We start from the raw sequence: 14,930 nt of genomic DNA, 5'->3' as shown, positions 1-14,930 counted from the left end.
TTAAGACAAATTGAAGCAGCTGTTTTTAAGCATGAGTGTGAAGACAGTGAAAGACTAACTTTGGGATTGATTTCCAATAAGGCTATATAGAAATAGGCAAGAATAATATTGGCTTGACTTTTTACTAAGGAAAGTGCTGAGCTGTGTTTAGATCATCTGCATAAACAATGCAGCAGTCGCAGAGCTCCTACGTAATGAGCAATAGTCTTGGTTTTGATTTGAAGGTTTTATTGTTCCTTTACTGAAGAGCTTGATTTGTAATGAAAGAAAAAGGGTAAGCGCAATGCCCTAAAGTTTTTCTAAAGAGCCAGTCCTTGTGAATACTTGAGTTGGTGAATACCTAGATTGTCTTGTCTTTATGCCTCTTTCTCCCACAATACACTTCCTGTTTATCTCACTATGGCAGTGTCCAATGCAAAATAAGAGGGTAACTCAATACGCAGACCAGAGAGTTAAGAGAAGTATCAGGTTTATTCCAAACACCTCAGTCACAGAATACCAACTGCCAATTCCGAAGCACGCAAACTACTCCCTCTACATTCTAGAACTTTATGACCGCAAGGTTCCACTTTTCTAGTCTATTCTACAATGTTCTGGTATTTTCTACAGTGCAAGCAATACGAGTGAAGGACAGATACCACACATCTTCCTTTTTTCAAAAAAATATATTTTCCTCAGATTTCCAAGCCAGAAAGCATGGAAACACAATAGTGAATATTGTATTTGAAAAAGATAAGCGAAATATACAAATAAGTTAAGTAAGGATTTTATATCATGGCTTCCCAGAATTAAAATCCGACATGAGTACCACATTACACTTCAAATGATAAGGGGAACTTAACAACAATGAAATAACTGTTGCTGTATTACTTGACTAAGTAATCTTTTAAGAAACTCGGGGGCGAGTCACCCGTTCACTTGATGTGACTAGAACCGCAGTGTTTTTTCCATTTTGTATCACCGGACAGTCGTTCATATGTCCACTTCTGACCTTGCTTCACAGTTTTTTTCATGTGTCTCCGAATTATGTCCAGGCCAGTAATATTTCAGTATCCTCCCAGATTCCAGATTCTACCATACTGTGTCTCGACCAACGCATTGCAAAACAGCTTTATGGGTTCAGAAAATGTTGACCATTGTTTGTTACCAGTTGGAACTTTCACTCTTACCAAATCATCCACTTTAAACTCGATAACCTCTGCCTTATGCAATTTGTCAAACTCCTTGCGGGCTGCCTGCAACTCTAACTCGTTTTACTCGTTTTAACTTCACTTTTGGCCAACATCAACCCTCACCCAGTCTTTATGCCATTTCATCCACCCAGGTACCAGTCCAGAATTGGGCTTCTTACTCTTTTACAACTCGAAAGAAGTCATACTTGTTGATTGATGAGGAGTTAAGCGATAAGCCTCTATTCACCTCCACACTTCCTCTTTCCAGCTCAACCAATTAGCTCTTGCCAGCTGATAACCCTCTGTGAGTGTTTTGTTAAATCTTTCTACTGCCCCATTGGTTTCTGGGTTATATAGGACACTAAGTTTGTGTGTTATTCCATTACATACATAAATTCCTTCATTTCTAAGAAGTAAAACTGAACACCATTGTCAGTTAAACGGGTGTTAGGTAGTCTCTCTCATAAGAAGACCCCTAACAGGAAGTTTATAACAGAGGTTGAGCTGATGTCAGAGACAAATTTGATTTCTGGCCATCTTGAATACAAGTAGACTAAAACTAAAATATATAAGGAATTTTTATCGTCTGGCAATGGCCCACTGATATCCATTGCTACATCTGTCCAAGGACCTTTCGGTAGGGTGCAACAATGTATAGGTGGAAAGTGCAATTTTGCAACCTTATCACTGGAGGAGCAGGCTATGCAATTTTTTATCTCGCTTTCTACCAGTGCATCCATCCCAGGCCCCCAAAAGTCTAACCCCAACCTTTGCCAGGTTTTGGTGATTCTCAGATGGCCTTCAGGTGCTATATCAATCAGTTTTCTCCAGAGTTTTTCACTAGGTATCAATTTTGTGCCTCTGAAGAGGTATCCATCTACTTCTGATAATTCTTCTTTGAGCATCCAACATGGCCTCAGCCGCTCTTCATTCTTTTCTACACCATCCCACCCCTGGATTAACAAATCTAGACCTTTACTTAGAATGGGATCTGTTTCTAACTCTTTTGTTCAATTTTCCTCCTCAACCTCCACTTTGGTGATAACACACACATTTTCTTGGTGTAATTATATATACTCACTTTGGCTGTCACAGACTTTCTCTTAATTTTCCGTGTCATCAACCAATCGGGACAAGCAATTTGCTGCAAAGTTACATGTACCCGGGATTTATTGTACGTCAAATGTGTATTCTCGTACATTAATGACCCATCTTTTAATTCTACTGGAAATTGCCTTCAGCCCCTTTTTTGTAAACACATTGAGTTGCTTGTGGTCTGTCCTTAAATTGAACACAGTCCACCATATAAAGTTCTTGAACTTGTTTACTGCCAATGCTTCTTTTTCGATTACAGCATAGCTGACCTCAGAGTGCCCAAGTGCTCTTGAGGCAAATACATTGGTTTTCTTACCTATTTCAGTTTCTTGTTGAAGTACAGCCCCCTAGCCCTTTGAACTGGCATCTGTTGTAATGATTCTTTTTTTTTCTGGAACAAACACTTTCAAGTCTGGTGCAGTAGTTAGGGCATTCTTAACATCTTTAAATTCTCTTTCCAATGCCCATGCCAATCAAAGGTCACCCAAGTTTTCAACAACTTGTGCATATGGCACATTCGGCTGGCAAAGTTGCTGATGAATTTACTACAAAATTCTATCATTCCTAAAAAGGATCTCAGCTTACTTTGGTTTTGGGTGCCACTAATTTCATTATGGTGTTCACCAGATCTGCCTTGGGTTGTACTCCTTCAGAAGTGAATTTATGTCCAAGATAGTTTATTTCAGTACATTGAAGTTTACATTTGACTTTCCAAACAGTAGGATCATACTCTCTGATTATGTCCAAAATGTGTCTAAGTCTGTCATTATGTTATTCCTGGGAGTACCCAAATATTAGCACATCGTACTGATAAAAGAACACCAGCGCGATTCCAGACAGTATATTAGACATGGCTCTCAAAAAGACAGTCTGCGCCTTTACCAGACCAAACTGCATGCGTTTAAATTTGTATGCCCCCATGGACGCGATAAAAGCAGTGAGTTCTTGAGTCGAGTGTAAGCGGATCTGGTAATAAGCGGATAGAAGATCTAATGTTGAGAAGACTTTTGCTCCAGCTACAGTTGTGACCATCTCTGTTATGTTTGGCAAAGGGAACTTATCAACAACTACCTCTTTGTTGAGGGCCCTAAGGTCTACACAGAGGTGAATCTTGCCATCTGCTTTTCTTGCCACTACAACCGGTGCTAACCATTCAGTTGCTTCTACAGAGAAGTGTGGCTCACTGGTTAGAGGAGGCAGACCTGGAAGCAGAGGTCAGCCTGGGACCAGGGTTCAATTCCCGGCTCAGCTGGGTCTTGAGTCCTAAAATGTCCATGGACTCGACAATTCTCGCTCCGGTGCCTACTCGATTCAAGGGTTCACACTCTGCGACTCTGGGCAATAGCTTGCTTAATCTCCACAACGGCCCCTCGCGGCGGGATGCCTGGCTTTCACCTTGCGGATACCCTGCCGGGGTTATCTCACAGGGGAATACCAGGACGGGTTCCCTAAGCAAGCGCTTAGAAACCGCTTGGTGATTTGCGCTATATAAATTCCTGTACATTTACATTTACATGTTCTATTACTTCCAGCTTGTACAACTGTTCTAACTCTTCTCTCACTGTGTTCTGTATGCTTAAGGGAAGACTACTTACTTTAACTGACACTGGAACTGCTTTCTCTTTCAATTTTATCTCGAGCACATATTATTAGAGGCATCCTAACTTTCTGTGAATACTTCAGCATGTTCTTTCTCAAAAACAGAACCCACCTCTACATCATTGTCAACATCATGGATCAGTATTTGAGGTTCAGCACTGGGATTCATATAAATCCCAATGTCTTTTTGTGCTGGCTATCCTAAAATGTTATCTCCTTTACATGAAACAAACTTTGCATACTATAGATCTGCTTTTGTACTCTATTTTTCCCACAAAGTATCCTATCATCTTTATTGGCTGGCCACCATACACCCACCAAGTGTATATACATTTTGTTTAGCTGCATCTGTTTCTTGAACAGGCTATTAAATACCTCCTTTGAGATTATTTTTAGTGTAGATCATGAATCAAACATGACCTTAACCTCGAAGTCTTCTATCCTTACAACATCTTTGTGATTGCTAGACCCTCCATCTGTCATCTGCAGTACAATTTCTTCACACACCTCAGACACACCTTGTTTCTCAGGTTTCTTCTAACCAGAGCTACTGTTACAACACGCAATAAAATGTCTTTTGCTCCCACGCTTGTAACATACGGTTTTCATTGCTGGGCATTCCTTACTGTTCACCATGTAACCAACCCTCCCACATCTGTAGCATTACCCCTTGAAGGCGCAGACACTACTCCTGCCCTTTGTCATAGGAGTGCCCTTAACTAATTGTACCTCATTTTCTCATCCTCAACCATTTGTACACTTTCCTTATTATTAGTGTCTTGCTTATTTTCTTTCACACATCTCATTATGTCCTCTACTTGTTTTGCCCGAATCAACACATCCCCCAAGAGAGGATCATCTTTTAGGCAAAGTTTGTCTTGTATCCTTTCAATTTTGCAATTCAACAAAAAATTGGTCCCTGATGTGTTCATCATTTGTTGGTTCAAACCTACATGAGGCTGCCAATTCATGCAACTCAGACACAAATTCCTCTACTGTTTCTCCTTTCTTTTGTGAGCGCTTGCCAGAATGATAACGCTCCATGATCGTATTGATCCTAGGTAGGAAATGATTGTCTAATTTCTTAATGCCCCCTGGATTTATCAGCACTCAGATGAGGTAGATGCTCTAGGATCTCTGCTCTTAGACAATGTTGCAACAGAGCAATGTTCCTCTATAGACCCAAATTGGGCCCACAAACAATGGAATAATTGTTCAAGACTTTTTTCCATTAGTTTCACCTCTTTGGTGGTTCCCTAGGGGACGTTAAAACGAATGGAGTTGTAACACTCTGCATACTCATTTCCGATGTCACATAAAATATTCCCCAACTCACTTTCGCCAACCCCTCTACCCCCACAACAAAGTAGAGGCTAAGGTCTCGCAGTATATGGCAAAGCACAATAAAGTCACAAACAGAGTTACTGTTCTCTTTTTATCACTGCCAACATCAGCGTGGTGTTCCTCAACTGCCTACAGGAGGCGCTGGCTCAGTATAGATAGGAGTGCTCTGATGCCCGAAATCAAGGAGGTGAGTACTCCTTGCAGGCTTAGGACAAAACGTGGCAACTGCCAGGCAGTAGGTGGCATACCACAGAAAAAGTCTTCCCACTACTCCTTGCAGATGCTCCTCCCTCCTGGCTCCTGCAGAACCCCACAGAAACAAGGATGCTGATTGCACCAAGGAAGGTAGATTTAAGGAAGGTGAACAGTCCTATTGGAGTGGGAATCTACTTCGGGTTCTTGGGTGCTGAATTCTCCTCACTGTGCTGCAATTGAAATTAGTTAACGGTGGTGTATTCCTCGCTCTCACACCAGTTCGTAGCTGCTTGTGCATGGCGTCAATCACGCTCACATCAGTTCGTAGCCACTTGCGTAACTGATTCTCATGTTCAGCGTGCACCACCAGCATGCCAGGATCATTAACGGTGGTGAATTCTCATGCATCAGATACGCTCCCAAAAGTTCATATTCGCATAATTTTGGTGGTACAATGGGAGGGCATTCCTCCACAGTGCACACACTCATCAGAAAGCCGCAACCCCCTTGACGCTGACTTCGGGAACGGAGCATGGCATCAGTTAACACTCTCTCAAAATGTCAACATGCTCGATCGAGGTTAAAATCACCACATCTCACTGGCACACAGTTTTCTCCCAAGTCAATAACTCATGTGGTGAACAGGGGTCATAACGAGACAACCATTAAGTCACCACAGCGATCACTGCCAGTTGCCACTCTGCTCGCTGCTCAGGCTTACAGACAGTGACCATCCACAAATCTACTCACTGCCTAACAGAGTCCATTCGACACAGCGATACTGAACTCAGTTGTGTGACCAGGATACTACCCAGAATACTCTTGAGTTCCTGAGAGCGGCCACATTCTGTTTTCCTGTTGTATAGTGTGCATGTTGAGGTGTACCTGGACGTATCCCGTCCTCATCGCCAGTGTCCAATGCAAGATAAGACGGTTACAAAATAAGCAAACGAGAGAGTGAAGAGAAGCATCAGGTTTATTCCATCCACCTCAGCCACAGCAGACCAACTGCCTATTCCGGGTTATGCAGGCTCCTCCCTCTACATTCTAGAACTCTGTGACCGCAAGGTTCCACTGTTCTCGTCTATTCTACAATATTCTGGTATTTTCTACAGTGCAAGAGACATTGGTGACTTGACAGATACCACAGGCAGGTTCTTCCTCACCCAGGCTTACCCCCTTTGCCACTGTTTTCCAAGATTTCTCTTCCTTTTCTTCATTTCTCTCTTTGGTTCTGGGTCAAAGTCTGATGATTAAAAAAAAGTCCCAGACCCCGCCATTTGCAAACACATGCACGTATAAGCATTGCTTGATTTGCTAAACCTTTTGTGCACCTAGGGCATTAAATGTTTTTGCCATTGCCAACCTTGTGCTTGCACAGCTCACTATGTCAGCGATGCCGCTCTTTTGAAATCACATCAGAAAGCATGCATGCCACTTCCTTACAACTGGTCAGCACTGGGAAATTTAAACCATGATTCACAAGAAGGATTAATGGGTTAGTACAAATGCAAATTCAGTTACTCATGCAAAAAGTCTGCCCACTTATATTTTTCTGAATGACATAGTTGGCATTAGGGGATGGAAAAGGAGTGAGACCAGCTGGCGGGAGTTAATGCTATCCCTGCAATACCTTGTGGAAGTTCACAAAACTTTTCAGTAGCAGTCCCTATCCTGGACGCACACAGAGGAATACTTCTGCAAGCTGCTGCAATTGTGTTATTAGGGAGAGTCGGGGAAGGGAGCACACCCCTGTGTATAATAGGAGTATAGGGAAAGAGGTTTCCTTGCAGAGGTGAAACTGAGCAAGCATTCCCGAACCCAATAGGTATTGCCTACAAGAGAGCTATTCGCTTTGTCAAAGTTTTTTAGTCATGTTGTACAGCAGCATGCTGTACTGCTATACTGCTGTGCAGCATGACCGAAAATTTACCCCAAAAATGCTATGACATAGTCAGTGGTGTCAGTGCTTTTTTATCTATTGATGGAGGGAGGCATCACAGAGGGAGTAGACCGTGCAACACAGAGGGTGTGGGGGAAAAGCAATGACAAATTGCATGGCTGAAACTTAGAAAAAAGCACTATGATGCAGCCGGAGGGGTGAAATTCGGGGGTCAAAACAGACACCAGGAAGATGCAAGCAACAACATGGAGGGTGAGAGGGCGTAAGCAACAATACGGAGGGTAGAAGGGGATAAGCAACAAAACGGAGGGCTGGAGAAGCCAAGCAGCAACACGTACAGCGGTGGGAGTGTGGAACGTGACCAGCAACAACACGGACAGCGGGAAGGGGCAAGCAACACCACCACCACCAGTGGGAGGGCGCGAGCAACAACAGACAGCAGGATGGGAAGCAACACAGAGGGAGTTGCAAGCAATAACACGGACAGCGAATGGGGCACGCAACAACACGGACAGCGGGAGGGCGCAGGCAACAACACAGACAACGGGATGGGGCAACCAACAACATGGACAGCGGGAGGGTGCAAGCAACAAAATAGATAGTGGGAGGGGGCAAGCAACAGGATGGAAGCAGTCTTGGAGGCGTAGGAGGGAGGCATGCAACAGGAGAAAGATTGGCAAGGAGGGGACAGGAGGGGGCAAGCAAATCTAAGACACATGTGCTCACAGAGTACTTCAACCAAACAAAGAAGTAGCACCCAAAACTTGAGTAGTGGACGGACACAAGTACTATGGCCAAGTTCCAGGAGAGGGTCAAACAGAAGAAGAGAACGAGAAGCCTGCACTCGTGAACAAATCAGAAGCAAGTCAATAAGAGTGACAATTAAGCCAACCAATGGTATTCAATGGGTGGGCTTTAAGCCTACTTTAAGCTAACAAAATGTCTCTAAAGTGACAGTGCATGCCCTGTCTCAGGCATGATCTAAAAAGGGTTTTATGTGCAAATGCACATTTCTACTAATTTCCCATCCAATAGACAATCCAAGCAAGTAGCTGGGATACTGTAAGAGTAACATAGATCTCTTTTTGTAAAGCACGTTTACCACTACACTGCTTTCTTGGCACTGAACACAGATATTTCTTGAACCCCAAAGTAGAGGTGTTTATTTTTGTTCCGACCTCACACGGATGAAAGGCTTATTGGAGCCCCAAGATTCAGACCGGTGACCACAAAGTCAGAACAGCCTCCTGCGCTTAATGCATTCAGACGGAAACCTTCTTAGGAGACCACAAAGTTGTCAACACGATTTTTGAGAATCGTATCAATGTAGAAAATCTACCTACTACCCCAAAGTAGGGAGAAATCTATCTGAAGATTTCAGACTTTTTGTCTTGTTTTTATGAATTGGACTCTGAATTAACAATCTGGTGAATGTAAAGAGCAACCACTGGTTCTAGCAACTGTTATTTGTCATACTTTATGGCACCAGGGTAGAACACATCCACACAAAGCCATAATCCAATGGTGAACTTACTTTCAGAGTCGGGTAGGGCACACTCTGGTTCTGAGGAGGAGCATCCACTTTAGGGGATTCAGAATCCCTCCCCCAGAGCAACTCCTGTATTTCTTTGCAGGTATAGGTTTCTTTACTCTCACTCTTTTCTGCACTGAATTTATCCTGGGGAGGAGAGGAGAATATTTTAACAAAAGTAACTTGTAAAGGTTCTTATTATTCATTAAGACTGTGGCATGCTGGGAAATGGAAAGCTAGTGTGATGGAAGCCATTGGTCTTGATTTGTATCCCAAGAGTGGTGCTTTGTCGGGACAGTTACCATGAAGTGAGGAGGTGTGCATGAGATCGAAGACACCCCCTGGATAAATAAAATTACAAATAAAAAAAAGACACAGAGTTCAAATAAAAATTATATCCAAACCAGTCCCACCATCTGTGGGGCTATGAATGCTGCAGTAGGCATGAGACAATTTGTATGTTTATTTGTATTTCTTGCACCACGTGTTGCAGTAAGCTGATTTAGTGATATGAAACTAAGACTAGGAGAGTAAGACAAATCAAGAGAAGGAGTAGTTTCTTACCTGTAACTCCAGTTCTGTAGTAGGGGTATCTCTGTTATAGTCATAATATAAAATATAGTGAATAGTCCCGCCCATGGGCGTGGACCCCGGAGCAATCAAAAATAATCTCTTAAACTGTCTTCATTGCAATCCTGCATAGACACTTAAGAGAAAATGAAAGACAATAATGCAGCCTGTACTGTTAAAACATAAATCGACAATCATGAACATCACCGGCGCCATCTTGCCTAACAAGAGCCACCGTCGGCACGTAAACGGCATCCATTTTAGGTGCCGCGGCCATCTCGCGCTTTGCGAGTCACCTATGATTCACCCTGACCTCGCAACCATCCCCGGTGCCCTGATTCAGCATGACCAAATGCACTAAGGTCATAAAACCTTGTCAGCCTGACAAAGCCCCGTAGCCACTTCCCACCCTAAACACACATTTGTCCTTTCATCCCCTGCACATGAGCAAGGCCTTCTGATAACCCCCAACTGCACCTGGCCGCTTGATCCGGTCCCAGGATGTAAACCAAGCCTTGCGGACGTACTTTATTGCCCCCACACAGCAAGACTTGTTGCCCGAACAGAAATGCTTGATCTTATCACTTGCATAACCTTTAGATCGGACCGATCCCACACACTTTTATGTCCTGTCGGAATGTCCAGCTGCAAGATGGCAATCATCTGTTAGATTTGGGAGGGGGAACGACAGCTGGTGGGTCTGTGTGGGAACCGGCTGGAGGCAGGAATTCCTAGGATGTTTGACCACCAATAAAGTCACTGTAAATTGTATAAAAAGGGGATCAGCAGAGAAGTTGTTCGAACACCTCCTGAAGACATCCCTTGTGTCAGACCTGACGTGTTCTCCTCTGGAGCAATAAACCTGTTCTTGCCTTCCAGTTTCCAGCGCCTGCCTCTTTATTTTGGTAACTATTATTGAAGTGAATTAGAGGCGTCTTGCGCCGAGCAGCTTTGGTATTTACAAGAGAAACGCTGTTTTTCCACAATACCCACAAGGCTACACTGTCCAGTACTTCAACTAGAAATGCCAAGGATATAACACCAATAACACATTTAACACAATCTGTCAAGTTTCACCCACAGAGAAACTTTCCTCCCCTCACCAAATCCTTGGAATGATAGAGAGGAAGGTAAGGACAGACAAGCCTCCATAGGCTGCCATTATGTGTCTGGAAAAGGGATACCGTGCCTTTAAGGAACTCTCTAGAGACCCTCGGTATGCCAGTATGCACAGCCCCCCTTCCTTTTACTTTCAGTTCTTTTTGAAGGCCTTTAGCATGCATCACAGTACCATTTTCTCCACCGGGGAGGAGGGCGGGCGCTTATGACTATAACAGAGATAACCCTACTACAGAACTGGAGTTACAGGTAAGAAACTACTCCTTCTGTAGTAGGGGATCTCTGTGTATAGTCATAATCTAGTGAATAGAATGGCAAGCCCATCCAAAAACAACCCGGCAGTGGAGAAAAATAAACAACACCACTATTGTGCAAACAAATTCCGCAGCGAAGCCTGCCCAACCTGAGCATCTGCTCTGGCATCCGAGTCCAGACAGTAATGCTTAGCATAGGTGTGGACCGACTTCCAAGTGGCCGCCCTGCAGATCTCTGCAATGGGAACATTTCGAAGCGAAGCTGTTGTAGCTGCTTTTCCCCTGGTAGAATGAGCCTTAGGCTTACCCCCTAAGGTCTTATTCGCTTTCTGATAACAGAGCTGGATACATGACACAATCCACCTAGAAAATGGACTGTTTCAAAGTAGCCAGACCAGTCCTAACCGGCCCATAGTTGACAAACAATTGGTCGGATCTACGAATACCCTTGGTCTTATCCAGATCGAATTTCAACACTCTTCTGACATCCAGGGAATGAAGAGACCGTTACGCTGGAGTGGAAGGATTCTGGAAAAATGTTGGTAAAGTTATAGTCTGATTAACATGTAAATCAGAAATCACCTTGGGAAGGAACTTAGGGTGAGTACGCATAACAACCTTAGCAGCATGAAATACAGTATAAGGTTCCTGGCAACACAATGCCTGAATTTCACTCACCCTGCGGGCCGATGTAATCGCCATAAGGAACGCCGCCTTCCAAGACAGGTGCTGCAGTGAAGCCTTATGAATAGGCTCGAAAGGTTCCTTCATCAGCCTGGACAGCACCACATTCAGTTCCCATGAAGGCGAAGGAAGCCGAACAGGAGGGAACACCTTCTTCAACCCTTCCAAAAAATCCTTAATCACAGGAATCTGGAAGAAGGATGTCCGCGAAGGGCATTTTCTGTAAGCAGTCAATTCAGCCAGATGCACCTTAATGGAATGGAAATTTAGGCCATACTGAGCTAGATGCAGAAGGTATGGAAGGATAACATCCTCCTTGCAGGTAGTCAGATCATAGTTCTTAGACATGCACCAGATGCAGAATCTCTTCCACTTGTAAGCATAAGAGGTCCTAGTAGATGGCCTTTTAGCCTCCTTCAATATGTCCATGCAATCCTCAGGAAGATTCAAGTGGCCATATTGCACTATCTCAGGAGCCATGCCGCCAAACATAATGATGAGAGGTTGGGGTGCACCATCTGCCCCCCGAACTTCGTGAGTAGGTCCGGCCGACACGGCAGCCGCCGATGAGGTAGGATCGACCGGTGAAGTAGGTCCGTGAACCACCAATGTGTGGGCCATTCCGGCGCAATGAGGATCATCCGCGCCCGGGATCGGGCCAGCTTGATGAGCACCGCCGGAATCAGGGGAATAGGTGGAAAAGCGTACAGAAAGCTGTTCGACCAGCTGATCCATAACGTGTTCCTCAAGGCTGGTAATACCTCGAGGCGAAGTCGCAGCATTTGCTGTTTTCGGCGGTGGCGAAGAGATCCACTTCTGGAGTGCCCCATATGGCGAAGAGGTCATCGAGCACCTCGTCGTTTATGACCCACTCGTGGTTTTCGTGAAGCAACCGGCTGAGGGCGTCCTCCTGAACATTCTGCACACCTGGCAGATGAGTTGACGTTATCGTCAGTCCTCTGGCTAACAGCCGGTGCCAGATCGCCTGCGCTTCCTGTGATAGTGTGCGCGATCTCAAGCCCCCCTGCTTGTTGAGGTAATACACGTGGTCGTATTGTCCGTCTGCACAAGCAAGGAGTTGGTCTGGAAGGACGGATGAAAGGCCTTCAGTGCCAAGTGAACTGCTCTTAGTTTCAGGAAATTGATGTGATACATGGACTCTGTCGTAGACCACGTTCCCTGGATCGATAGATGGTCTGAATGCGCTCCCAAGCCCAGGAGAGACGCATCCGTAACGATAGACTGAGTCGGGATGTCCTTGTGGAAAGGAACCCCTCTGAGGAGATTCTCTGCTGAGCACCACCATCTCAGGGACTGTTGGGCGTGAAGAGACAACTGAACCCGGTCGTCCCAACACCCTTTCCTCTGGTCCCACTGGTCCTCCAAACATTCCTGCAGCGGCCTCATGTGTAGGCGCGCGTGCGGAGTGAGGAAGATACAAGAGGCCATCGATCCCAGTAGAGAAGACACCGTCCTCACTGTTGTAGATGGAGCAGCTGTGAGAGCCTGAGCCTTCCCGAAGGATGGATAAGCGTCTCTCCTCCGAAGAAGACACGCTTGCCGGCAGCGTATTGATGGAGGCTCCCAAGTACTGCAGGCACTGCACAGGAATCGGGACAGATTGAACAGGTTTATGTGCAACCCCAGACAATTCAACAGGACGGCCGTCCTGTTGAAGTTGTTGAAGTGCAATTGCGCTTCCTGGAAGGTGGAGTCTTTGATCAACCAAACGTCCAGGTACAGGTAGACAAACACCTTGTTCTTTCTCAGGTGCGCTGCTACCACAGCCATGCATTTCGAAAAGGTCCTGGGTGCAGACTTCAGTCCAAACGGTAGTACGGTGTACTGATAGTGATTGGTGCCGATGAGGAAGCGCAGGAACTTCCGATGTTTCCGTGCAATGGGCACATGGAAGTACGTATCTTGCAGATCTATCGCGCATAGCCAGTCTCCTCTCTGTAGCTGCGGATAAATCTGGTGCAAAGACAGCATGCAAAACTTTTGCCTGCGAATCCAATTGTTTGCTTGTCGCAAATCCAGAATGGGTCTGAACTCGTTCTTGTCCTTCTTCTGGACTAGGAAGAAGCATGAGTAAATGTAAATGTATGTCTACTTGTAAAGCGCCTTATCACCTTTCAGGCATCCTGGCGCTGTATACCGCTGTAGAACCCTTCCTGGCTTTCCCTGTGAGATGCCCCCTACTGGGCACCCCCATGGTGAAGGCAGGCATCCTAGCGCTTTCGGGGCCGTTGTGGAGATTAAGCAAGCTATTGCCCAGAGTTGCAGAGTGGGACCCATGATTAGAGTAGGCACCGAGGCGAGAATTATCGAATCCGTGGACATTTGAGCCCAAGACCCTGCCGTGTCGGGAATTGAACCCTGGTCCCGGGCCAGACCTCTGCCTCAGGGTCTGAGGCTCTAATCGGTGAGCCACACTTCTCCTTTGAGACAGAAGGGCGTCTTCTATCGCCCTTTTTCTTAACAGGGTATCGGCCTCCGCCTGGAGCTCGCGCAGTTGGAACTGTGAGCCCACCAGTGGAATTGCTGGAGGCGGGCTGGTGAAACGAAGACTGTATCCATTGCAAACAATATTCAGCACCCACTTGTCCCGAGTAATGTTTCTCCACTCTGCCAGGTAATGTTGAATGCTTCCCCCCACCGGAGCGGGTCACGGATGAAGGGGAAGAAGCACCTCAGGGCCTAGACCCAGCCGGGCCTTTGGTCGCGGTGGAAGATTGTTGACCACCTCGGCCCCTCTGGCGCTTTTGGAACGGTTTCCGCTGGAACTGCTGCTGCAGTTGTTGCTGTCCAGCCTGCCGACCTTGCCCTCTGCCTTGCGCCCGTACCGCCTCTGGAACGGGCGGAAGGTCTTTTTCTGTTCCTTAGGCTTTTCCAACCCGACAGCCGTCAGGGTTTCCGCCACCGCCTTCATGCGGGCCATCTCGTCGTCCACATGTTTTCCGAAGAGGGTCTCGCCCGAAAAGGGTAGGTTAGCAACTCTCTGCTGCGCCTCGGGCTTCAAGGATGTAAGACGCAGCCAGGCGTGGCGCCTCAGGTTGACCCCATGGCAGTACCCGTGGGCTGCCAAGAGGGAAGAATCCGCAGCCGAACTTATCACCTGGTTGGAAACCAGCAGACCTTCAGCGAGGATCTCTTGGAAATCTTCCCTTTTTTCCCGGGGAAGGTGTTCCGAAAACTGTTGGAGGGACTCCCACAGAGCCCGATCTTAACGTCCCAACAGGGTTGAGGCACTTGCGGCCTTCATCGATGTGGAGGCCGTCCCGCAAACCTTCCTGCCTGCAGAATCCATCCAGCGGCTCTCCTTGTCAGGAGGCACTGTCGATGATGGGGTGGTGGCGTGCTGTTTTCTTGCCGCCGTCACAATTACAGAGTCAGGCGTGGGATCCACCCGAAGAAATGCTGGGTCCGAATCAGAAGCCTTATATTTTTTCTGCAGCCTAGAA

General features: G+C 46.0%; 1 protein-coding gene across 2 annotated transcripts in view; it reads right to left on the bottom strand.

The window, feature by feature from the left end:
* Positions 1-14,930, bottom strand: part of FAM161A (FAM161 centrosomal protein A) — a 121,748-nt gene that overhangs the window by 54,170 nt on the left and 52,648 nt on the right. For both annotated transcript variants that reach the window (XM_078649472.1, XM_078649473.1), the window contains exon 2: positions 8,843-8,986. In XM_078649472.1, coding sequence (XP_078505598.1) covers positions 8,843-8,986 — 144 coding nt within the window. The remainder of the gene's footprint in view (positions 1-8,842; positions 8,987-14,930) is intronic.

The sequence above is a fragment of the Lissotriton helveticus genome, chromosome 6, assembly GCF_964261635.1.
Source record: "Lissotriton helveticus chromosome 6, aLisHel1.1, whole genome shotgun sequence".
In the NCBI taxonomy this organism is placed as follows: domain Eukaryota; kingdom Metazoa; phylum Chordata; class Amphibia; order Caudata; family Salamandridae; genus Lissotriton; species Lissotriton helveticus.
This window is presented reverse-complemented; position numbering and strand designations above follow the sequence as displayed.